Here is a 26,484-nt window from a genome sequence, read left to right as displayed (position 1 = left end):
ACGAATTTGAAAACGTTTAGACTATGTCCTGCGTGGGGGGCGATTGTAATCCACATGCTGTGTTTGCAGTGCTACACGACCGAGGCCTGTTTGCAGTCCAAACCACACATGGACGGCAGGGTGAGGAACGCCTGCCAGCAGGACAAAACGGGCCATTTGGGGTGAGCAGAGCCTCCTTGGATACTTTATGGTCCGCCATAAAATATAAGCGAAACTTTTTCATCTTGGTCCCTTTTTACCACCACCTTATCTGCTCGATGAGTTCACTATTTGTCTGGCTCGTCTGCAGCTTACAAAAGTGTATTATTGGTGTGTTTTCTTTATTGATAAGTTCTCCATCTTTGAATTCCTAACTCGTCTTACAGCATTCATGAGGATGGATGATTGCAAGGGGAAAATTGCTGGATTTCTATAGACTGTGATGATAGTTAGTTTTGAATGTATTTGGAGGTAGACTCCCACAAACTCCGCCTCTGGAACAAACTCCCACACTCTCTTCAATCCCACTCCTCCCTCCAGGTCTTTAAAACCATGTTCACCACCATCTCTTATCATCCTCCATCCAAAACCTTGATCTTTTCTACCCCGGCTAATCTACTCCAAATCCACCTCTTTCAATCTCAAACTTCTTTCCTGAAATTCCTCGTAGTGTTCATTTGCTTTATACTGTGTACCCCTTACCTTCCTCCTCCCCCGCTCCCCCCCCCCCCCCCCAGCCCTCTCCCTTCCACAGATCTACCGACCTCCCTGTTCTCTCCTGTTGTTGTGCTTGTATGCTTTCTTCTCTGTCACCCTCTTGTCTCTCGTTCCCTTTATTTATTGTATGTTTTATGGGTCCGTGCATGTTTTCGCGTGTCATTTGTTGGCTCTTACACGAGCCTTGACTCTGTATACCAAAAAAATCAAAAAATAAAAGGTGTTTGCATGGAGGACTTTTGTATGGGACGAGGTATAATATTCAGGATATGAGAGTAATGCTGAGCAAATGTATGTGTTTCATATGTCTGCGGGGTGGAGGATGGGTGGTCACAGAGTGATGTGGGTGACAGGGATGTTGAGGATGGGTAGTTATATGACATGGGTGAGAGGGATGTTGAGGATGGGTAGTTATATGACATGGGTGAGAGGGATGTTGAGGATGGGTAGTTATATAATGACATGGGTGAGAGGGATGTTGAGGATGGGTAGTTATATGACATGGATGAGAGGGATGTTGAGGATGGGTAGTTATATGACATGGATGAGAGGGATGTTGAGGATGGGTAGTTATATGACATGGGTGAGAGGGATGATGAGGATGGGTAGTTATATAATAACATGGGTGAGAGGGATGTTGAGGATGGGTAGTTATATGACATGGATGAGAGGGATGTTGAGGATGGGTAGTTATATAATGACATGGGTGAGAGGGATGTTGAGGATGGGTAGTTATATGACATGGATGAGAGGGATGTTGAGGATGGGTAGTTATATAATGACATGGGTGAGAGGGATGTTGAGGATGGGTAGTTATATGACATGGATGAGAGGGATGTTGAGGATGGGTAGTTATATGACATGGATGAGAGGGATGTTGAGGATGGGTAGTTATATAATGACATGGGTGAGAGGGATGTTGAGGATGGGTAGTTATATAATAACATGGGTGAGAGGGATGTTGAGGATGGGTAGTTATATGACATGGGTGAGAGGGATGTTGAGGATGGGTAGTTATATAATGACATGGGTGAGAGGGATGATGAGGATGGGTAGTTATATAATAACATGGGTGAGAGGGATGTTGAGGATGGGTAGTTATATGACATGGATGAGAGGGATGTTGAGGATGGGTAGTTATATAATGACATGGGTGAGAGGGATGTTGAGGATGGGTAGTTATATAATAACATGGGTGAGAGGGATGTTGAGGATGGGTAGTTATATGACATGGGTGAGAGGGATGTTGAGGATGGGTAGTTATATAATGACATGGGTGAGAGGGATGATGAGGATGGGTAGTTATATAATAACATGGGTGAGAGGGATGTTGACGATGGGTAGTTATATGACATGGGTGAGAGGGATGTTGAGGATGGGTAGTTATATAATGACATGGGTGAGAGGGATGATGAGGATGGGTAGTTATATAATAACATGGGTGAGAGGGATGTTGAGGATGGGTAGTTATATAATAACATGGGTGAGAGGGATGTTGAGGATGGGTAGTTATATAATGACATGGGTGAGAGGGATGATGAGGATGGGTAGTTATATAATAACATGGGTGAGAGGGATGTTGAGGATGGGTAGTTATATGACATGGGTGAGAGGGATGTTGAGGATGGGTAGTTATATAATGACATGGGTGAGAGGGATGATGAGGATGGGTAGTTATATAATAACATGGGTGAGAGGGATGTTGAGGATGGGTAGTTATATAATAACATGGGTGAGAGGGATGTTGAGGATGGGTAGTTATATGACATGGGTGAGAGGGATGTTGAGGATGGGTAGTTATATAATGACATGGGTGAGAGGGATGATGAGGATGGGTAGTTATATAATAACATGGGTGAGAGGGATGTTGAGGATGGGTAGTTATATAATGACATGGGTGAGAGGGATGATGAGGATGGGTAGTTATATGACATGGGTGAGAGGGATGATGAGGATGGGCGGTCACAGAGTGATGTGGGTGAGAGGGATGATGAGGATGGGTAGTTATATGACATGGGTGAGAGGGATGATGAGGATGGGCGGTCACAGAGTGATGTGGGTGAGAGGGATGATGAGGATGGGCGGTCACAGAGTGATGTGGGTGAGACGGATGATGAGGATGGGTTGTGCTGTTAGATATCCTGAAGACAGAGAAATCAACTGTATGAGAATTGAAAGAAAACCATGTTCAGGTGGATCTACATTGAAACCTTACACATTTTTATATTATGTAACTTAACTTAAAGGGTAAAAAAGCTCTTAAATTACAAAAACAGAATTTGTGGGGACACAAAAAGTTGTTGCATCACAACTTAGAACTGTTGGATAAGCACTTTTTAGCTAAAACTGTGAGCAACTTTGTGCAGTTATTTTGGATATGTTCGGATAAGCTGTGGCATGAGTAACCATATATTTTGTCAATTCTCTGAAAATCATGAATCAAAGAATATTCTTTTCACTGAATATGTGTACCACAAGGTTAGCGATTTCAACCATACATTTATTTAAAATAATTATCTGCAAGAGAACACTTAAAATAACTAGAACGGCACTCAGAAGAGAGCATACCTCCGCCTGGTTGGCCATATCACTCAATGGTGAAGAATCACTTAAAAAATTCTACTAGCCAGATCTGGATCTTCACCAAAATTGAACAGATTCTTCCTTGTCACACACACAACCTGTCCAACAAGTTTCGTCCATATCCATCCATAACTTTTCGAGATATCCTGCTACATATCGTTTTTGGCCCGATCTCCCAATGGTGAAGAATCACTTTAAAAACTCCAGTAGTCGGATCCGAATCCGATCTTCACCAAAATCTAATAATTTCGTCCTTGTCACATACGCTCCATCTCTGCCAAATTTCGTTCGAATCCGTCCACAACCTTTTGAGATATTTTGTTCACAAACGGACAAACAGACAAACAGGGGTGAAAACATAATCTCCATCCACCTTTGGTGTTGGAGGTAATAAAGCCTATTGCCATTTTATGCACGTCTAAGGACTATAGGTTTTTTTCCCTCTTTAATCCAGCATACATGAAACTTATTTCTGGAATTCTGCTTTTGTGCTGAGTTAGGTCTGGGTATAATGTAACAACTGTGGGAAAAACAAACTTAGGAGTCAAACTCGTAAGGAAATGATAACACTAAGAGACAGCACAGTACATTAAAAGTGTAACATGAGTAACCATGGAATTGCCCAAAAGGTGTCCAAATTTGACCTAAATAAATTCCTGGACTTTAGTCAAATTGGAGAAGAGAAACACAAAAAATAGCATAAGCGTAGACATGCTACTTCTGGTGTTCAATGTCCTCAATTTCTACAATTTAGTTAATCTGTCCACACTTTTTGGTTTTCTCCTAGTCATCAAATATGACGTGTGTGTATATATATATATAGCCTGGTGTTGGCTTAGAGGTTAGGGTGTCGGCTTGGGATCCTCGGATCCTGGGTTCCTTGGCTTAGCGGTGAGGGTGCCGGCTTGGGATCCGAGGATCCTCGGTTCCTTGGCTTAGCGGTGAGGGTGCCAGCTTGGGATCCGAGGATCCTCGGTTCCTTGGCTTAGCGGTGAGGGTGCCGGCTTGGGATCCGAGGATCCTCGGTTCCTTGGCTTAGCGGTGAGGGTGCTGGCTTGGGATCCGAGGATCCTCGGTTCCTTGGCTTAGCGGTGAGGGTGCCGGCTTGGGATCCGAGGATCCTCGGTTCCTTGGCTTGGCGGTTAGGGTGCCGGCTTGGGATCCTAGGTTCCTTGGCTTAACGGTTAGGGTGCCGGCTTGGGATCCTAGGATCCTGGGTTCGAATCCCAGTCGATCGCTGAATTAACGCCAGGGGGGTTGACTCAGCCTGTCATCCTTCCGAGGTCGGCAAATTGAGTACCAGCTTGCTGGGATGAATGATCCCGGTGTGTACCCCGGTTTAGAATAGGTACACCGTATCCCTGCGCATCGTAAGAGCGTGACCAAGGGTTGGCGTCAGGAAGGGCATCCGGCCATAAAAAACATTGCCTTAAACAGGGAACCATGATTGTCATGGGACCCGCAAGGCTAACCCCCGCTTTAGCGGGGAAAATGGACTTAAAACGATCATTCATATATATATATATATATATATATATACCTTTGCTCTCGCAGAGGTAGTTCGTAGAGCAGGTGTGAAATGTTCAGTGCATCTTGTCACAGTTTATGCTGCATGGTTGCATGCATTTTAATGGGTACAAAGTCGAACCCTAATTATCGGTCAGGCTGCATAATTTACGATTTATAGATTTTTTTTAATTGCCCGTTTTGTCATGGTTGCTTTTGTTGTTGCCTCTTATTAGAGTTGTCAAACCCTTGAGTTTTCTTGTTTTGCCAAGAATTTGCCTGCAGGCATAAAGAGTAGGAAACAAAAATGACACTTATGTGGCGTCGCTGACACAGTCTGTCGGCATGTTTGAACAACACGCACACAAATTAAATTGTTGTGATTCCTCCAATCAAACATGTGGTGTCGCTGACGCAGTCTGTCGGCATGTTTTATCAACACGCACAGTCGCACACAAATTAAATTGTTGTGATTCCTCCAATCAAACAAGACACTGAGGTTTAGCCTCAAATTGCCTCTTGTCCCTTGCGTGATGTCATTCGATGGAACATGGTTTGGCGTGGTCATGTTGCTTACAACTGAACCACCTTTCGAGGCCATTTTTCCCCGCAGAGCAGGGGTTGGCCTTTTTCAGGAACCCTGGTCCCTTTTTTTTGAAGCAATGTTTTACGGCTAGATGACCTTCCTGTCGCCAGCCCTGCTAGTCGCCTCTTGCGACACACAGGGAATTATCAGTGACCTGGTACTCAATTTGCCGACCTCGGAAGGATGACAGGTTGAGTCAACCACCCTGGTGTTAATTCAGCGATCGACCGGGATTCTAACACAGGATCCTCGGATCCCAAACCGGCACCCTAACCGCTAAGCCAACGAACCCAGGATCCTAGGATCCCAAGCCGGCACCCTAACCGCTAAGTCAAGGAACCCAGGATCCTAGGATCCCAAGCCGGCACCCTAACCGCTAAGCCAAGGAACCCAGGATCCTAGGATCCCAAGCCGGCACCCTAACTGCTAAGCCAAGGAACCCAGGATCCGAGGATCCCAAGCCAACACCCTAACCGCTAAGCCAAGGAACCCAGGATCCTCGGATCCCAAGCCGGCACCCTAACCGCTAAGCCAACGAACCCAGATCCCAAGCCGGCACCCTAACCGCTAAACCTACAGGAGCAGGATCCAAGCAGAGCTACTAAAAGAAAACTCGAGCTTTCCAATTACGATAAATGTAAAAACATTCATTGGATCATAAACTTTTTATTTATTTTTTCTTGCAGCTTGGTTAGCAATTCCTTGGAAATGCATCGGGATTACAAAAAAGAAACCCATGATCCAAAGAACCCAAAGAACCAACGAACCCATGATCCTCGGATCCCAAGCCAGCACCCTAACTGTTGGAACCCATCTGTGGATCGGTCCCATCGGCCGATGGGTCTGACCCATCTGTGGATGCACGAGAAATGACAATGCAGACCCATCGGCCGATGGGTCTGCGCCATCTGCGGATGTGTTGTTCACCTTGAAGGAATGTGTTGACAGAATGGTGCTCTTCAATCAGGTACACAGTCATTGGAATTACATGTGGTAGGAATTTAACAGAGATTATTTTTAAATGTTTTATTATCTATTTCTACCCATCTATTTATACATTTTGTCAATACATTTTGTAATTAACAGATACAGTACATGGCAGTTTTAGGAAAGCTTTACATAACATACTCAACATTCATACAAAACATTAGGTGTTCTTCTGATAATGGCGGAGGGGAATGTTAAATTCCTTTATATTAAATTAAATAAAATAAAATTTAAATTAAATTAAAAAATAAAATTTAAATTTTAAAAATAAAAGTTAAATAAAACATTTAAAAATCATCTCTGTTAAATTCCTACCACATGTAATTCCAATGACTGTGTACCTGATTGAAGAGCACCATTCTGTCAACACATTCCTTCAAGGTGAACAACACATCCGCAGATGGCGCAGACCCATCGGCCGATAGGTCTGCATTGTCATTTCTCGTGCATCCACAGATGGGTCAGACCCATCGGCCGATGGGACCGATCCACAGATGGGTTCCAACATAACCACTAAGCCAAGGAACCCAGGATCCTAGGATCCCAGGCCGGCACCCTAACCTCTAAACCAACGAACCCAGATCCCAAGCCGGCACCCTAACCGCTAAACCAATGAACCCATGATCCTCGGATCCCAAGCCAGCACCCTAACTGCTAAGCCAACGAACCCATCATCCTAGGATCCAAAGCCTGCACCCTAACTGCTAAGCCAAGGAACCCATGATCCTCGGATCCCAAGCCAGCACCCTAACCGCTAAACCAACGAACCCATGATCCTCGGATCCCAAGCCAGCACCCTAACCGCTAAACCAACGAACCCATGATTCTAGGATCCCAAGCCTGCACCCTAACCGCTAAGCCAACGAACCCATGATCCTCGGATCCCAAGCCAGCACCCGAACCGCTAAGCCAAGGAACCCAGGATCCTCGGATCCCAAGCCTGCACCCTAACCGCTAAGCCAACGAACCCATGATCCTAGGATCCCAAGCCTGCACCCGAACCGCTAAGCCAAGGAACCCATGATCCTCGGATCCCAAGCCTGCACCCTCACCGCTAAGCCAACAAACCCATGATCCTAGGATCCCAGGCCGGCACCCGAACCGCTAAGCCAAGGAATCCAGGATCCTCGGATCCCAAGCCGGCACCCTCACCGCTAAGCCAACGAACCCAGGATCCTCGGATCCCAAACCGCAAAGCCAACGAACCCAGGATCCTCGGATCCCAAGCCGCACCCTAACTGCTAAGCCTGCGCCAGGCTATTATGTTGCTTACAACTGATTTACAAAAAAAAATGTTGGTGTGACAGAAATGGTCAGTATGGAGTAGCACGCTTATTTATAACTTTATATTCTATCTTGCAACACAATACACCTTTACACCATCGTTCCCACTGGCCCTTTCTTATTTTTGGACAGTCTCCGTAGGTTTGAAGTTTTCTAAAGAACGCCTGTGGGCCTTCACAGTACTTGTAGGAAGTGCAGGGATTTGAGCAGACAGCACCAATCATTTGTGGTGTTGCTCAGCCTGCGGATCAGTACAATCTATTCAAATTCCATGTGTGGCCTGCTCGGAGTCCTTGATCTGAAACCTGGCAGCCGTTGCACGGGAACGGCCCCGAGACAACGTTACCCTCAAAATGAGCCACACTTGCTTTGTGTCGAAACTTTGGATTTGCACTTCTTTGCTTCGTGATCCTTACATTTTTCAGAACTCTTCCTTTATGAGAAATACTATTTATTACATGTGCCCTGTTAAACCTAATCAATGGTATTTTGTGGAAAACTTGTGCTCGTTGCAGTGCATGGTAAAGTTCTGGAAAGATTCATATTCTAAATGTTTTGTTCTGTGTGTGAAGCATTTGAAAGGAATGTTTTGAACATCATCTTTACCTTGCCCTTCTGATTTTATTTAACTCGGTCACGTGTTTTTCTCCTCTTTAAATTGGTCACATGCTGAGGCATGATTGTCATTATTTTCCATTTAACATTACAACGTGTGCTCCATACTCATCCTGAAATAATGTCCAAATGGTGTTCCCTGTGCCAGCCTGAAGATCTCTAAGGTTGTGGTTGTTGGAGACCTAGCGGTGGGAAAAACCTGTTTGATCCACAGGTGAGACCATTTTTTTTTTTTTTTTATTGTACGGAGCAAACTCTTCCTCTCCCCACCCTGGTCCACCAATCCTCGGGTAGATTTGTTAACCTCTGGTGGCAATTATACGCTAAAAACACCTTTTATCCCTTACATTGATCTCTCAGTCGTTATTCGGCATTCCACATTTGATTGGTTTCACCATACTGGGTTCAAATCCTTGCTTGACATCTAGCTGCAAAGTACGCAACTTCTTTTTTGTAATCCCGATGCATTTCCAAGGAATTGCTAACCAAGCTGCAAGAAAAAATAAATAAAAAGTTTATGATCCAATGAATGTTTTTACATTTATCGTAATTGGAAAGCTCGAGTTTTCTTTTAGTAGCTCTGCTTGGATCCTGCTCCTGTAGGTTCTGCAAAGATGCTTTTGATGCAGACTACAAGGCTACCATCGGAGTGGATTTCGAGGTGGAGCGATTTGAGATATGCGGCATTCCGTTCAGCCTCCAGATGTGAGTTTTGGTCTCGTGGGGCCGGGGGCGGCTTAGCAGAGACGTTTGTGCAAGTTGAACACGCTTCAAACACGTAACCCTAAACGTTCTGCCAACTGCTCTGCCGCAAACGTAGTACGCAGTCAACGGATTGGATTCCCTGCGAAGTTCATAAAGGTTAACAGGGTTTGTAAGGTTTCTGCTGTAAAAAAAAGAAGAGGCTGGAAGGGATCCCCTAACATTCCTTTGGTTTTCACCTTTCAAATTTTATGATTAAACAAAACTCTTTGACGTCCTGACGTCAAGCAAGATATGTCTCCACCCACATTAGTGCATCATTATACATACTTGCACAGAGTTTGACTTAAATCCCCTAAAACTGTTCTCAAGTATCACATTTTTACCTGACCTGACCTTTGACGCCAAAATCGAATCAGTTCGTCTTTGCATCATAATATGTACTTATACCAAGTTTGGTCTAAATCCCATAACTGGTTCACAAGTTAGCATGGTAACAGATTTTTTAAAATCTAACAGGACATCTGATCTTTAATCTCTTGACCCCATAATCTAACCAGTTTACCTATACATCATTATACATACATGTACCAAGTTTGACTTGGTTCCGTTCAGCCATTCTTAAGTTATTGCGGAAATATATTATTCACGATAAAACACAGAGAAGTACTGAGGAATTGTAAACAGCAGCATATCTTTCGAGTTAAGCTGCTACTCCCCATCTTTTTGAATTATAAAATGTATAAAACCAAAGCAAAAGAGTTGGGAAAAACTTTGAAAATAAATTATTTGATTATTTGAAAATGAAAAGTTTTGGGGCACTTGTGTGAACATCATTTTCTTCATTAGGTCTGAACTCTCCATCTTATCAAACTAAATACTCAATCTGATGTCTGTCTGTCTGACCGTGATACATTCGGTCGTTACTTATCCAATCGCAACCAAACTTTACAGAAGGATTAAGGGGTCACATGATAGTGGTTGTAGCGATGTTATTTGCCCACTCCCAAGGGATGTATGCATCTTGGGTGAACTCCGTGTTAAGGTGCATAAATAACGTATTGTGTCGTTTTTACAAGGCCACTATCCGCTCCCCCCAAGGGGATTTTGTGACGTGATATTGCCCCCGACACCCTTACGGAAGTAAATTTTATTACAGGGAATTCAAAAATATTATAAACCACAAACAAGTATGATTACCTTTTTCCTTTTTCAACCATCACTACTGCTGTTTAACACAAAACTGATAGAAATTTGGAGGAATCCCGACATCCTTGAGGCATTCTATACTTATCGTGTTCACCATAGATGAACAGACCTACGCCTATATCTACTGTATATATACCCAGAGAGGATAATAGCATGATGATCCTTCCTGCCACTTCCATAGGGGAATGGGTATACTAGTTAGTAAAAAGTCTGCACTCCTTACATTCTTGGTCTTTTATCCAGAAAACCGGAAACCCTTTCGTCATCAAGCTGCCGAGCATCACGAGAAGGAAAGGCTTTTTTATTTTTATTTTTTTGTTATTATTGTTAGGTTTACTCTCCATGAAATGGAGAGTCAACCTATTATTATTCCCATAGTTTTCTTATTATTATTCTTCCACCCTATTTTGCACCTCCGAAAATTTTAAAATCAAGTTTCTCAGCAACCGCTGGTCGGATTGACAGGAATTTTTCATCAAATGATCGGCTAGGCTCGTAGAATTTTTAAATGCTAATTATGACGTCATAGGTCACGTGGTATGGGCGCCATCTTGTAAAACACCTTCAACTTTGCCCCTCTATATCTCCGAAACCGCTCAATGTAAAAATTTGAGTAATGGCTCATTCTAAAGAACTCTGCAATGGGACCAAAAAACATGTTTATTTAGTATATTAAAAATGCTAACATTATTCTTCTAAGAGGTTAGAATTCTTCAAACACATAGTCACGTGAAAAAGTAAGTACACCCCATGTAAAGTTTTGACTTTTTCAACATATTTCAACATACAGCTATTTGATCTTCATTTCAACAATATTGATAGATAAAGGTGATATAATATAACAAATATCATGAAACATTTACATTTTGTAGTCCATTGTATAATTTAAATAAACATAAATGCAAATTTCGCATGTGGAAAAAGTAAGTACACCCCTACATTTATCACTACTTCAAATACCTAAAATTAGAATCAGGTGCACCAGCTCAGGTGCAAATGATTAGAACATCTTTAGAGAGGATCTTGGAGGAACCTGTCTTATTTAAACCTCAGACATTTAGTTTGGTTTGCTCTTTGTTGTTGAAGTGTGCCACCTGGGCAGCTCACCATCATAGAATCCACTATGAATTCTTCATTGTACCAGAAGGTGCTTGAGGATAATGTGAGGCTATCTGTCGGAAAGGTGAAGCTCAACCGAAGGTGGACCTTGCAACATGACAATGACCTTAAACATACCAGTAAATCCACCAAGGAATGGCTGAAAAGAAAGAAATGGAGGGTTCTGGAATGGCCAAGTTAAAGCCCGGATCTAAATCCCATCGAGATGTTGTGGGGGGATTTGAAACGAGCTGTGCATGCAAGAAACCCCTCAAACATCGCACAGCTGAAAGAATTCTGCATCGAGGAGTGGGAAAAAATTTCTCCCAGTCGATGTCAGAGACTGGTAGACAGTGATAAGAAATGCCTACTTGAGGTTGTTTCTGCCAAAGGGGGCAATACCACCTATTGGAGCCAAGGGTGTACTTACTTTTTCCACATGCGAAATTTGCATTTATGTTTATTTAAATTATACAATGGGCTACATAATGTAAATGTTTCATGATATTTGTTATATTATATCACCTTTATCTCTCAATAATGTTGAAATGAAGATCAAATAGCTGTATGTTGAAATATGTTGAAAAAGTCAAAATTTTACATGGGGTGTACTTACTTTTTCACGTGACTGTATTTGCTCCCACGAAAATGATATTTTTTTCCCAGATCCTTAGTTAAAAAAAACTCAGAATGCAAAAAATTTAGAAGTCATACGTCACATGGTTCGGTCGCCATATTGTTTTTCGTGAAAAACACGAAAACCCCCTTTTTCTCCGCAACGGCTGAACAGATCGAGCCCAAACGTGGCATGCATAATCGCATAACCATGACGAACAAAAAAGTCAGTGAGCATGCGTCACATGGTTTCAGAGTTATGACGTTTTTAAGCATAAACCTTTGAAACCTCGCTCCTCCCTCATTTGTGATCCAATCGAGGGGAAACTTCACAGATCTGTTCAGCATGTCAGTCTACTAAAATGTCCTTTTGGAATTTGCGATAGGTCATGTGGTTTGGCAGATATCGTTAATTAAACAAAATGGATATCTCTTGAATCGCTTCATTGATCGACGTGAAAATTCATACTACAGTAGAAGTCATGAAGAGTAACAAGTGTGCAAAATTTCAAGATGATTGGATGTACGGTCTGGAAGCTAGAAGTTGTTATTGCGTGAAGAAGAAGAGTCTTCAAGTGTGGACAATTAATTATTTATCACATGTGCAGCCATGAAGGCATCGTTTGACACGATCTCACGGGGTAATTTGAACCTCAAATAAAATTCTAATTCCAGATTTGGCAATGGCTGAGGTTTATTAGCAAACAAATAAAACAGATTTGGCCAAATTCCGAGTTTTTTTGAAAAGATCGCATATTCACACAGTTGTGAGAGGCTGAAGAAGAAGAAACCTCGCAAAGGCTTCTCAGACCAAATAAATAATTCTGCCTCTGCGGTTTTCAGGTTTATTTTCTTTTAAAAATCGCTTTCTCTGCAGTCTTTGCACGGATTGACATGAAATTTTCACCATAGGTGCGCCTGGGCATGAATAATCTTTTGAGGATAATTATGACATCACAGGTCACGTGGTACGGCCGCCATCTTGGGAAAACCAAAAAATTTTACATCTCTATATCTCCAAAAGCACGAAGTAGAAAAGATTGAGACATATCTCATTGTAAAGAACTATCCATGGAGAATAAGCCTTGTGAACTATGATGTCATATTTGCCTCCATTATGATGTCATAATTCGACAAGTACAAAACTTCATCCGATCAGGATGAAACTTTTTGAGCATCATCTCGTGATAAATTGATGGAGAAAAATATATATAATAATGTGAATGCGGGGTTGTGGTAAAATGTGTGTGTGTGTGTGTGGGGGGGGGGGGGGAGGGGATGAGGGGGATGGTGGTGGTGTGTGTGTGTGTGTGTGTGTTGGGGGGGATTAGAGGGGGTGTGTGGATGTGTGTGTGGATGTGTGTGTGTGTGTGTGTGTGTGTGTGTGTGTGTGTGTGTGTGTGTGTGTGTGTATGTGGGGTGGTGGGGGGGATGGTGGTGTGTGTGTGTGTGTGTGTGTGTGTGTGTAGGGGAGATTAGGGTGTGTGTATGTGGGGATGTGCATGTGTGTGGATATGTGTGTGGGGGGGTGGGGGGGAGGATATGTGTGTGTATGTGTGTGTCTTGGGGGGGGGGGGGTGGATATATGTGTGTGTGTGTGTGTGTGTGTGTGGGGATGTGTGTGTGTGTGGGGGGGGGGGGAGGTGAGGGGGATGGTGGTGGTGTGTGTGTGTGTGTGTGTTGGGGGGGATTAGGGGGGGGGTGTGTGTGTGTGTGTTTGTGTGGGGATGTGTGTGTGTGTGTGTATGTGGGGATGTGTGTGTGTGTGGATATGTGTGTGGGGGGGGGGGGGGGGGGGGAGGATGTGTGTGTGTATGTGTGTGTCTTGGGGGGGGGGTGTGTCTGTGCGGGGGGGGGGGGGGGGGGGAAGTGTGTGTGTGTGTGTGTGTATTGGGGTTGTATCAAAGCATGTCCAATGAAAGGGGTTGTATGAAAGCGGGAAAGCAGAGTAAACCGGTCATCACTGCCAGCAGTTATAAAGTGGCAGTTCTAGTTATTATTATTATTATTATATATCGGTCATATCGGTGCAATCATCGGCTGCTGCCGAGAACCTCGAAATGCCAGGTATTGACCGATATATTGGTCTACCACTACTTAGTATCCATTGTAGGTACTCTTTATTATCTGCACAGATGTATCTGATACTCCGTACTGTCATGGTATCTCCCACATTGCCGAACACCTTTTCAAAGTCAATAAATAATAGGTGAAGGTTTGCATTCCATTCATTGCATTGTTTGATTGTTGCTCTTCATGTGAAGATGTGATCCCTGCATCCCCTGTTTCTCTTGAACCCAGCTTGTTCCTATTGTATGATACTATCAACAACCTATTGCATCCTGTTCATCATTATACTGCAAATCGCTCTCCTGGCAATGCACAGCTGGGTCGCTCCTCTTCAGTTCCCACATTCTGATATGGCCTCTTTCTTTGGTAGTTTGATTGTTACACCACATTTGCTTTCGGCAAGCTGGTCAAGTTTCCAATCGCATTGAGCATGTGGAGTATTATATTGATACTGCTATTCTACATTTATGTTATCCGCCCATTGGTACCGTCCGGTTCTTCAGAGTTACGATAACGTCTCATACTTCAGCCTGTTTGGTCTCGCATCAATCGGTAGATCCCTTCCTGTCCATTCTTCAATGTCATCTTGTCTGTTGTTGTTCACTTTATTCAAAACCTCCTTGAAGTGTTCTGCCCATCTTCCCCCTCTCTGAAGTGAGTGCATTTCCTTGTTTAGCTTTTACTTGATTGTTTGGTCTGTCTGTGGTTAGTTGTCTGGAGATCTTATAAACCGCCATCATATCTCCCTTCTCTCCTGCTGTCTGTTTCTTCCGCCATGTTCTCGATGTAATTTTTTAAATCTTTCTGTGCAGATTTTTTTTCACAGCTTTGTCTTGATTAAGACATTTATTTTGCAGTCCTTCCTCTATCCTCTGTGTTTTGCAATCTTCCAGTGTGTGTTTCAATTTCTTCCTCTCCTTAATTAGAATCCATGTTTGGGTGGAAATCCACAGTTTATTTTACTCTGCCTAACCCCAATCACTTTCTCTGTACAAATCGTTCATCAATTTACAAGCTTCATCTATCATTTCAAAGTGAGTGCCATTCCCTTCTTCTTTCACCGGAAGAAGCAGCCGTTTGTAGCGAATGGGACAGATGGCTCGACGTTTGGATGAAAGATGTGCACAGTTCAAGCAAAGTTTTTCGTTCTTTGTAGTTTGACATTCAGGGACATTGCATCACAAACTGACAGGATAGCTGAGAGCTTGCAAATCCACCTTAGGCTATGAGCCAAGGGGGTTGGTCGGTACCATACAGATGGAGTAAGGCTCATTGTGATTTTTAGCAAGATATATGTCCCTAGATATGAAAAAAAAGTGATAGCAGTGTATAACTCTCGGCCATCTCTGTGTTATCACCCGAAATATTATTATACGCCCGCTTCGCTTTGCCAAAAAATGTGATATTTGCTAAAATTGGAATAAATATATGTTTTTAAGGACCACAGAGTGCCAATAATTTGCATACTGGATGCCAACTAATATGGTAATAGAAAATAGAACATTTGTGGGGGTTATTTATCAAAATATTGATATAATGACAAAAAATATGTTAAATTTAGTGAAAAAGTGGTCGAAATCGCTTCGAGTTCAGAATTCACATTGTACATTTCCTCTGGTAGAAGATCACTGGAATCTCCTTGTCTGTCACCGATTTAGCGATGTCAAGAATAGGGGAGTGATCTCTTACTTGAGCAGCATTTATTAGGGTTTTCCATGATTCAAAACTTTGTGGACTGGTAAGTTGTTCATTTGGATCAATACTCAATGATTCCTTGTGAATGATACAATGTCTTCCAGTTGGCACTTCGGCCTCATCTCTGGTTTGTTCTTCCATTGCGATTGTACGAGCAATACTGGGCAAGCACTAACACCACCACCACCACATTACCTGGAATGACAAAAGGAAATAACAATTTAGTTGGGTAATACAGATGCAAATACAGTAATGTTTAACCCTTTAGCACCTATAATATCAAAATTAGGGGGTATGGTTGAACATATTTTGAACTTTACCAAAATATGTGCCCCAAACAACCACCATATTACAAGGTAATGATATATTCCAATGCAGTGGTTCCTTGTGAAGATTTTGAGGGGTCAAATGTTACTCTGGGAGTTTTCATTTTTGAAATATTGACAAAAATGTACAATGTGAATTCTGAACTCGAAGCGATTTCGACCACTTTTTCACTAAATTTAACATATTTTTTGTCATTATATCAAAAATTTGATAAATAACCCCCACAAATGTTCTATATTTCTATTACTACATTAGTTGGCATCCAGTATGCAAATTATTGGCACTCTGTGGTCCTTAAAAACATATTTATTCCAATTTTAGCAAATATCACATTTTTTGGCGAAGCGAAGCGGGCGTATAATAATATTTCGGGTGATAACACAGAGATGGCCGAGAGTTATACACTGCTATCACTTTTTTTTCATATCTAGGGACATATATCTTGCTAAAAATCACAATGAGCCTTACTCCATCTGTATGGTACCGACCGGTCAATTTGGGGGGTCTGGCTCATAGCCTACCTTCAAGGTCTGTAATTTTGATTCCTATTTAATTCCTGACACAACTGTAAACTGTCATCCTGGTAAATGCAGGCAGTTTATTGAGTCAGTGAAGGTGTCGTCCATCAAAAGTGTTAAGCCGGCTGTCCCATATCCCAACATAAGCTTAAATGGATGTTAAAGCTAAACTGCATCTTCAAAAAAGAGTAGCCATCCTGTGACTACCCTGGTCAGGTTTCAAATTATTTTCGGACGACGTAACCGCTGCCCTGTGGAGCAATCATTGCTTACTTTAAAAATGCTCACAGCTACCACCACACTTCATGGCACACATAATGGTTAGCATGTTTGCACCGAATCTGGGAGGTCGGCTGTTCCATTCCGACCCGGCCGAGTCATACCAAAGACTTTAAAAATTGGACGTGCTGCTTCCTTTCTTGACAATCGGCATTTGAAAAGGATACATTATGGAAAAACCCCATAGGTTGGCTTCCATTGGGGAGGAGGAAATTCTTCCTTTTTTCCCCATTTTCATTTTTTTTTTACATTTCAGAAAATCTGGTATACCAATGAGGTACTTTGTTTTTGTATACGAAATATAAGTTGATGTAAGGTCAGGTGACAGTGGGTAAAAAGTCACCAGATTAATATCCTTAAGGTGTAACCCTCAATTCAGAATATGTAATGAAACAACTTGTGCAAATAAGAATGAATTGTTTTTCTCTAAAAGTACTCTCAAACGTAGGGAGAGCAGGGGTTCCCAAACCCAAGGTCGTGACCCGAACTTGAAAACCCCCTCAAAATCCACGTTTTTGAGTGTGGGGTTTCATGTCTAAAGTGTTTTCTTCGACAATCTTTTATCATAGGCACCGGTACCGCGAGGCGAATGTGATTCCAAACTTTGGGAACCACTGACTTTCACATTCCCAATGCTTAGCTTGGTTTTAGGAAGCCGTTTCAATGTGTATATGAGGCATCACATTAATTTATATAGAGACTTGAGTTTATCATTGTGTGGTGAAGTTTCATGGAGATGTTCCTGATAACGTTGATGCCTTATGAAGAGACCTCAGACATCTTGAACTATAGTTCCTCTCTCTACCAGGTGCCTTTGATGAGACCTCACCTTTCTCTTCCTAGATGGGACACGGCTGGTCAAGAACGCTTCAAGTGTATCGCATCTGCATACTACAGGGCAGCACAAGGTATGTAGACTGTCCAAACGGAGCCTCTTGAAACCCTGTGAACACGATGTTTGATTCCTTCTGACAAAACGTCACTGGGGAAACACCAATAGCGTCAGTTTGATGATTGTAAAATGGAGAATTGCTTTGTGTGATGTATCGTGTTCACGTTTTGCAGTGCTATTGGTCGCCTTCGATTTGTCCGACATTGAAAGCTTGGACCACTCCAGGTGAGTTATGCCTCGTTAATGTGTGTACCACTTTCCTCATCTTACTGTTATTGGACAAACTGATAAAAGTTAAACAGGAGGCATGCTGATAACTGATTAAAGATAAACAGGAGACATGTTGATAACAGATTAAAGATGAACAGGAGACATGCTGATAACAGATTAAAGTTAAGCAGGAGGCATGCTGATGACGGATTAAAGATAAACAGGAGACATGCTGATAACGGATTAAAGATAAACAGGAGACATGTTGATAACAGATTAAAGATAAACAGGAGACATGCTGATAACAGATTAAAGTTAAGCAGGAGGCATGCTGATGACGGATTAAAGATAAACAGGAGGCATGCTGATAACCGATTAAAGATAAACAGGAGACATGTTGATAACAGATTAAAGATAAACAGGAGACATGCTGATAACATATTAAAGTTAAGCAGGAGGCATGCTGATGACGGATTAAAGATAAACAGGAGGCATGCTGATAACCGATTAAAGATAAACAGGAGGCATGCTGATAACCGATTAAAGATAAACAGGAGGCATGCTGATAACCGATTAAAGATAAACAGGAGGCATGCTGATAACAGATTAAAGTTAAGCAGGAGGCATGCTGATGACGGATTAAAGATAAACAGGAGGCATGCTGATAACCGATTAAAGATAAACAGGAGGCATGCTGATAACCGATTAAAGATAAACAGGAGGCATGCTGATAACATATTAAAGTTAAGCAGGAGGCATGCTGATGACGGATTAAAGATAAACAGGAGGCATGCTGATAACCGATTAAAGATAAACAGGAGGCATGCTGATAACCGATTAAAGATAAACAGGAGACATGCTGATAACATATTAAAGTTAAGCAGGAGGCATGCTGATGACGGATTAAAGATAAACAGGAGGCATGCTGATAACCGATTAAAGATAAACAGGAGGCATGCTGATAACCGATTAAAGATAAACAGGAGGCATGCTGATAACCGATTAAAGATAAACAGGAGACATGCTGATAACGGATTAAAGATAAACAGGAGACATGTTGATAACAGATTAAAGATAAACAGGAGACATGCTGATAACAGATTAAAGTTAAGCAGGAGGCATGCTGATGACGGATTAAAGATAAACAGGAGGCATGCTGATAACCGATTAAAGATAAACAGGAGACATGTTGATAACAGATTAAAGATAAACAGGAGACATGCTGATAACAGATTAAAGTTAAGCAGGAGGCATGCTGATGACGGATTAAAGATAAACAGGAGGCATGCTGATAACCGATTAAAGATAAACAGGAGGCATGCTGATAACCGATTAAAGATAAACAGGAGGCATGCTGATAACGGATTAAAGATAAACAGGAGGCATGCTGATAACTGATTAAAGATAAACAGGAGACATGTTGATAACAGATTAAAGATAAACAGGAGACATGCTGATAACAGATTAAAGTTAAGCAGGAGGCATGCTGATGACGGATTAAAGATAAACAGGAGACATGCTGATGACGGATTAAAGATAAACAGGAGACATGCTGATAACCGATTAAAGATAAACAGGAGACATGCTGATAACGGATTAAAGATAAACAGGAGGCATGCTGATAACTGATTAAAGATAAACAGGAGACATGTTGATAACAGATTAAAGATAAACAGGAGACATGCTGATAACAGATTAAAGATAAACAGGAGACATGCTGATAACGGATTAAAGATAAACAGGAGACATGCTGATAACGGATTAAAGATAAACAGGAGACATGCTGATAACAAATTAAAGATAAACAGGAGACATGCTGATAACGGATTAAAGATAAACAGGAGACATGCTGATAACAGATTAAAGATAAACAGGAGACATGCTGATAACGGATTAAAGATAAACAGGAGGCATGCTGATAACAGATTAAAGATAAACAGGAGGCATGCTGATAAAAGATTAAAGCTAAACAGGTGACATGCTGATGACGGATTAAAGATAAACAGGAGACATGCTGATGACGGATTAAAGATAAACAGGAGACATGCTGATAACAGATTAAAGATAAACAGGAGACATGTTGATAACAGATTAAAGCTAAACAGGAGACATGCTGATGACGGATTAAAGATAAACAGGAGACATGCTGATGACGGATTAAAGATAAACAGGAGACATGCTGATAACAGATTAAAGTTAAACAGGAGACATGCTGATGACGGATGAAAGTTAAACAGGAGACATGCTGATAACAGACTAAAGATAAACAGGAGACATGCTGATGATGGATTAAAGATAAACAGGAGACATGCTGATAACGGATTAAAGATAAACAGGAGGCATGCTGATAACAGATTAAAGATAAACAGGAGACATGCTGATAACAGATTAAAGTTAAGCAGGAGGCATGCTGATGACGGATTAAAGATAAACAGGAGACATGCTGATGACGGATTAAAGATAAACAGGAGACATGCTGATAACGGATTAAAGATAAACAGGAGACATGCTGATAACCGATTAAAGATAAACAGGAGGCATGCTGATAACCGATTAAAGATAAACAGGAGGCATGCTGATAACGGATTAAAGATAAACAGGAGGCATGCTGATAACGGATTAAAGATAAACAGGAGGCATGCTGATAACTGATTAAAGATAAACAGGAGACATGTTGATAACAGATTAAAGATAAACAGGAGACATGCTGATAACAGATTAAAGTTAAGCAGGAGGCATGCTGATGACGGATTAAAGATAAACAGGAGACATGCTGATGACGGATTAAAGATAAACAGGAGACATGCTGATAACGGATTAAAGATAAACAGGAGACATGCTGATAACCGATTAAAGATAAACAGGAGGCATGCTGATAACGGATTAAATATAAACAGGAGGCATGCTGATAACAGATTAAAGATAAACAGGAGACATGCTGATAACGGAGTAAAGATAAACAGGAGACATGCTGATAACGGATTAAAGATAAACAGGAGACATGCTGATAACGGATTAAAGATAAACAGGAGACATGCTGATAACAAATTAAAGATAAACAGGAGACATGCTGATAACGGATTAAAGATAAACAGGAGACATGCGGATAACAGATTAAAGATAAACAGGAGACATGCTGATGACGGATGAAAGTTAAACAGGAGACATGCTGATAACAGACTAAAGATAAACAGGAGACATGCTGATGACGGATTAAAGATAAACAGGAGGCATGCTGATAACAGATTAAAGATAAACAGGAGACATGCTGATGACGGATTAAAGATAAACAGGAGACATGCTGATGACGGATTAAAGATAAACAGGAGACATGCTGATGACGGATTAAAGATAAACAGGAGACATGCTGATTGTTACGGATTCATCACTTCCGCTGTTGTGGTTTTCATCCACTTGAAACATTTCTGGTTCCATGTATTATTATTATTGTGGTTTGAGGGAAATGGCGGTTATTGTTATCGAAAAGTAAAAAGGTTAAGGTTTTAAATGAAACCGGAACCGGACGACGATGAAGCGGAAGGAGAGAAAAAATGGCGGAGCGAATGAGTCGGACAAGAAAGCCGAGTTGCTCCGGGTTCTGAAGCGAACGTTGGCGAGCCAGAGTCACAAGTGAACTTTCGGGTTTCCAGGAGAGGAATTCCTACGACGGAGTTGTCACCGCTGTGACCGGTCAACCTGCATGTCAGGTTTTGCGATCGATTCAGGAGAGAATCATCGCCGTACCGTGCGCAACAAGACCGGGTCGTCGGCCATTTTGACTCGGATTTGTGCTTCGCTCGCGGTTTCGTTTCTTTTCGACCATTCTCACCGCATTCAGACGTCGAACTGGGGCGTGTGTGTGACGTGGATTTGGAAGGCTAATTCGTCCATACCCGAGGGTGTGATCTCTCGGTCGCCTGCAGGGCGCCTTTGGATTTCCCAGTCGCCTTGAGGGCGACTTTGTACAGCTTCGGCTGTGTGACTGCCCTGGCCATCCGCACGGGATTCTGGTCGTTTGGACATCGTTCTAGCGATCGCTGGAGCAAATCAACTATGTCTTGGAGCCGGGAATAAGAGACATTGGGGAATGTTCTTGTTACACTCACTTGGAGCACAGTGAGTTATATATTGCAAAACTGATGGCACCATCATACTAATAGGACATATTGATTGTGCTTTTGAATACTATTGTTGTTGTACCGTTATTCTTGTGTGATCTCAATACAATATTTGTTTGTGAGTAACAATTGGGGTGGCTTCTCCATTGATCTTTGACACACATAATAACACATTTTTCTGCCGTGACTCCTCTCGGGGCTCGGAGGTACACCATGACCAGGGGGTCGGGGAGGAGCACGTAACACTGATAACGGATGAAAGTTAAACAGGAGACATGCTGATAACGGATTAAAGATAAACAGGAGACATGCTGATAACGGATTAAAGTTAAACAGGAGACATGCTGATAATGGATTAAAGATAAACAGGAGACATGCTGATAACAGATTTAAGTTAAGCAGGAGACATGCTGATAACAGATTAAAGTTAAGCAGGAGACATGCTGATAATGGATTAAAGATGAACAGGAGGCATGTTTGAACAACATACATGTGGATTTTAGGTGCTTAACATTAGCGGCAGTGAGAAACAGTGAGGTCTAAACACAGTGCAGCTGTTCACATTACTGATCAAGCTCTTGCTCTGGCTGGGAAGGGAATGCGAATGCACATGTTTAACATTATTCAGTGATCAGCATGTCTCCTGTTTAACTTTAATCTGTTATCAGCATGTCTCCTGTTTATCTTTAATCTGTTATCAGCATGTCTCCTGTTTATCTTTAATCCGTTATCAGCATGTCTCCTGTTTAACTTTAATCCGTTATCTGCATGCCTCCTGTTTAACTTTAATCCATTATCAGCATGTCTCCTGCTTAGCTTTAATCCATTATCAGCATGTCTCCTGTTTATCTTTAATCCATTATCAGCATGTCTCCTGTTTAACTTTAATCCGTTATCACCATGTCTCCTGTTTAACTTTAATCTGTTATCAGCATGTCTCCTGCTTAGCTTTAATCCATTATCAGCATGTCTCCTGTTTATCTTTAATCCATTATCAGCATGTCTCCTGTTTAACTTTAATCCGTTATCAGCATGTCTCCTGTTTAACTTTAATCTGTTATCAGCATGCCTCCTGTTTAACTTTAATCTGTTATCGGCATGCCTCCCGTTTATCTTTAATCCGTTATCAGCATGTCTCCTGTTTAACTTTAATCCGTTATCAGCATGTCACCTCTTTAACTTTAATCCGTTATCAGCATGTCTCCTGTTTATCTTTAATCCGTTATCAGCATGTCACCTCTTTAACTTTAATCCGTTATTAGCATGTCTCCTGTTTATCTTTAATCCGTTATCAGCATGTCTCCTGTTTAACTTTAATCTGTTATCAACATGTCTCCTGTTTATCTTTAATCCGTTATCAGCATGTCTCCTGTTTATCTTTAATCCGTTATCAGAATGTATCCTGTTTAACTTTAATCCATTATCAGCATGTCTCCTGTTTATCTTTAATCAGTTATCAACATGTCTCCTGTTTAACTTTAATCTGTTATCAACATGTCTCCTGTTTAACTTTAATCTGTTATCAACATGTCTCCTGTTTAACTTTAATCCGTTATCAGCATGTCTCCTGTTTATCTTTAATCAGTTATCAACATGTCTCCTGTTTAACTTTAATCCGTTATCAGCATGTCTCCTGTTTAACTTTAATCCGTTATCAGCATGTCACCTCTTTAACTTTAATCCGTTATCAGCATGTCTCCTGTTTATCTTTAATCCGTTATTAGCATGTCTCCTGTTTATCTTTAATCCGTTATCAGAATGTATCCTGTTTAACTTTAATCCATTATCAGCATGTCTCCTGTTTATCTTTAATCAGTTATCAACATGTCTCCTGTTTAACTTTAATCTGTTATCAGCATGTCTTCTGTTTAACTTTAATCCGTTATCAGCATGTCTCCTGTTTATCTTTAATCCGTTATCAGCATGTCTTCTGTTTAACTTTAATCCGTTATCAGCATGCCTCCTGTTTATCTTTAATCCGTTATCAGCATGTCTCCTGTTTAACTTTAATCCGTTATCAGCATGTCTCCTGTTTAACTTTAATCCGTTATCAGCATGTCTCCTGTTTATCTTTAATCCGTTATCAGCATGTCTTCTGTTTAACTTTAATCCGTTATCAGCATGTCTCCTGTTTATCTTTAATCCAGTATCAGCATGTCCCCTGTTTAACTTTAATCCGTTATCAGCATGTCTCCTGTTTAACTTTAATCCGTTATCAGCATGTCTTCTGTTTAACTTTAATCCGTTATCAGCATGTCTCCTGTTTATCTTTAATCCGTTATCAGCATGTCTTCTGTTTAACTTTAATCCGTTATCAGCATGCCTCCTGTTTATCTTTAATCCGTTATCAGCATGTCTCCTGTTTAACTTTAATCCGTTATCAGCATGTCTCCTGTTTATCTTTAATCCGTTATCAGCATGTCCCCTGTTTATCTTTAATCCGTTATCAGCATGTCTCCTGTTTATCTTTAATCCGTTATCAGCATGTCTCCTGTTTATCTTTAATCCGTTATCAGCATGTCTTCTGTTTAACTTTAATCCGTTATCAGCATGTCTCCTGTTTAACTTTAATCCAGTATCAGCATGTCCCCTGTTTATCTTTAATCCATTATCAGCATGTCTCCTGTTTATCTTTAATCCGTTATCAGCATGTCTCCTGTTTAACTTTAATCCGTTATCAGCATGCCTCCTGTTTATCTTTAATCCGTTATCAGCATGTCTCCTGTTTAACTTTAATCCGTTATCAGCATGTCTCCTGTTTATCTTTAATCCGTTATCAGCATGTCTTCTGTTTAACTTTAATCCGTTATCAGCATGTCTCCTGTTTAACTTTAATCCAGTATCAGCATGTCCCCTGTTTATCTTTAATCCATTATCAGCATGTCTCCTGTTTAACTTTAATCTGTTATCAGCATGTCTCCTGTTTATCTTTAATCCGTTATCAGCATGTCTCCTGTTTAACTTTAATCCGTTATCAGCATGTCTCCTGTTTTACTTTAATCCGTTATCAGCATGTCTCCTGTTTATCTTTAATCCGTTATCAGCATGTCTTCTGTTTAACTTTAATCCGTTATCAGCATGTCTCCTGTTTAACTTTAATCCAGTATCAGCATGTCTCCTGTTTAACTTTAATCCAGTATCAGCATGTCTCCTGTTTAACTTTAATCCAGTATCAGCATGTCTCCTGTTTATCTTTAATCCATTATCAGCATGTCTCCTGTTTATCTTTAATCCGTTATCAGCATGTCTCCTGTTTAACTTTAATCCGTTATCAGCATGTCTCCTGTTTATCTTTAATCAGTTATCAACATGTCTCCTGTTTAACTTTAATCCGTTATCAGCATGTCTCCTGTTTATCTTTAATCCGTTATCAGCATGTCTCCTGTTTATCTTTAATCCGTTATCAGCATGTATCCTGTTTATCTTTAATCCGTTATCAGCATGTCTTCTGTTTATCTTTAATCCGTTATCAGCATGTCTTCTGTTTAACTTTAATCAGTTATCAGCATGTCTCCTGTTTATCTTTAATCAGTTATCAACATGTCTCCTGTTTAACTTTAATCTGTTATCAGCATGTCTCCTGTTTATCTTTAATCAGTTATCAACATGTCTCCTGTTTAACTTTAATCCGTTATCAGCATGTCTCCTGTTTAACTTTAATCCGTTATCTGCATGCCTCCTCTTTAACTTTAAACCATTATCAGCATGTCTCCTGTTTAACTTTAATCCATTATCAGCATGTCTCCTGTTTAACTTTAATCCGTTATCAGCATGTCTCCTGTTTAACTTTAATCCGTTATCTGCATGCCTCCTCTTTAACTTTAATCCGTTATCAGCATGTCTCCTGTTTAACTTTAATCCGTTATCTGCATGCCTCCTCTTTAACTTTAAACCATTATCAGCATGCCTCCTGTTTAAATTGAATCAGTTATCAGCATGTCTCCTGTTTATCTTTAATCCAGTATCAGCATGTATTTTGTTTTTCTTTAATCCGTTATCAGCATGTCTCCTGTTTAACTTTAATCCATTATCAGCATGTCTCCTGTTTAACTTTAATCCGTTATCAGCATGTCTCCTGTTTATCTTTAATCCGTTATCTGCATGCCTCCTGCTTAGCTTTAAACCATTATCAGCATGTCTCCTGTTTAACTTTAATCCGTTATCTGCATGCCTCCTGTTTAAATTGAATCAGTTATCAGCATGTCTCCTGTTTATCTTTAATCCAGTATCAGCATGCCTCCTGTTTATCTTTAATCCATTGTCAGCATGTCACCTGTTTAACTTTAATCCGTTATCTGCATGCCTCCTGTTTATCTTTAATCCGTTATCAGCATGTCTCCTGTTTATCTTTAATCCGTTATCAGCATGTCTCCTGTTTAACTTTAATCCGTTATCAGCATGTCTCCTGTTTATCTTTAATCCGTTATCAGCATGTCTCCTGTTTATCTTTAATCCGTTATCAACATGTCTCCTGTTTAACTTTAATCCATTATC

General features: G+C 41.0%; 1 protein-coding gene across 1 annotated transcript in view; it reads left to right on the top strand.

The window, feature by feature from the left end:
- LOC144888824 (ras-related protein Rab-36-like) overlaps window positions 1-26,484 on the top strand; it is a 57,705-nt gene that overhangs the window by 10,067 nt on the left and 21,154 nt on the right. Inside the window, exons 3-7 of the mRNA XM_078768174.1 lie at window positions 70-161; window positions 8,406-8,471; window positions 8,861-8,962; window positions 17,614-17,678; window positions 17,836-17,887. Of these exons, the coding sequence (XP_078624300.1) occupies window positions 70-161; window positions 8,406-8,471; window positions 8,861-8,962; window positions 17,614-17,678; window positions 17,836-17,887 (377 nt within the window). The remainder of the gene's footprint in view (window positions 1-69; window positions 162-8,405; window positions 8,472-8,860; window positions 8,963-17,613; window positions 17,679-17,835; window positions 17,888-26,484) is intronic.

The sequence above is a fragment of the Myxine glutinosa genome, chromosome 14 (assembly GCF_964187855.1).
Source record: "Myxine glutinosa chromosome 14, kmMyxGlut1.1, whole genome shotgun sequence".
NCBI lineage: Eukaryota > Metazoa > Chordata > Myxini > Myxiniformes > Myxinidae > Myxine > Myxine glutinosa.
The sequence above is the reverse complement of the archived record's forward strand: the minus strand, read 5'-3'. Positions and strand labels throughout refer to the sequence as shown.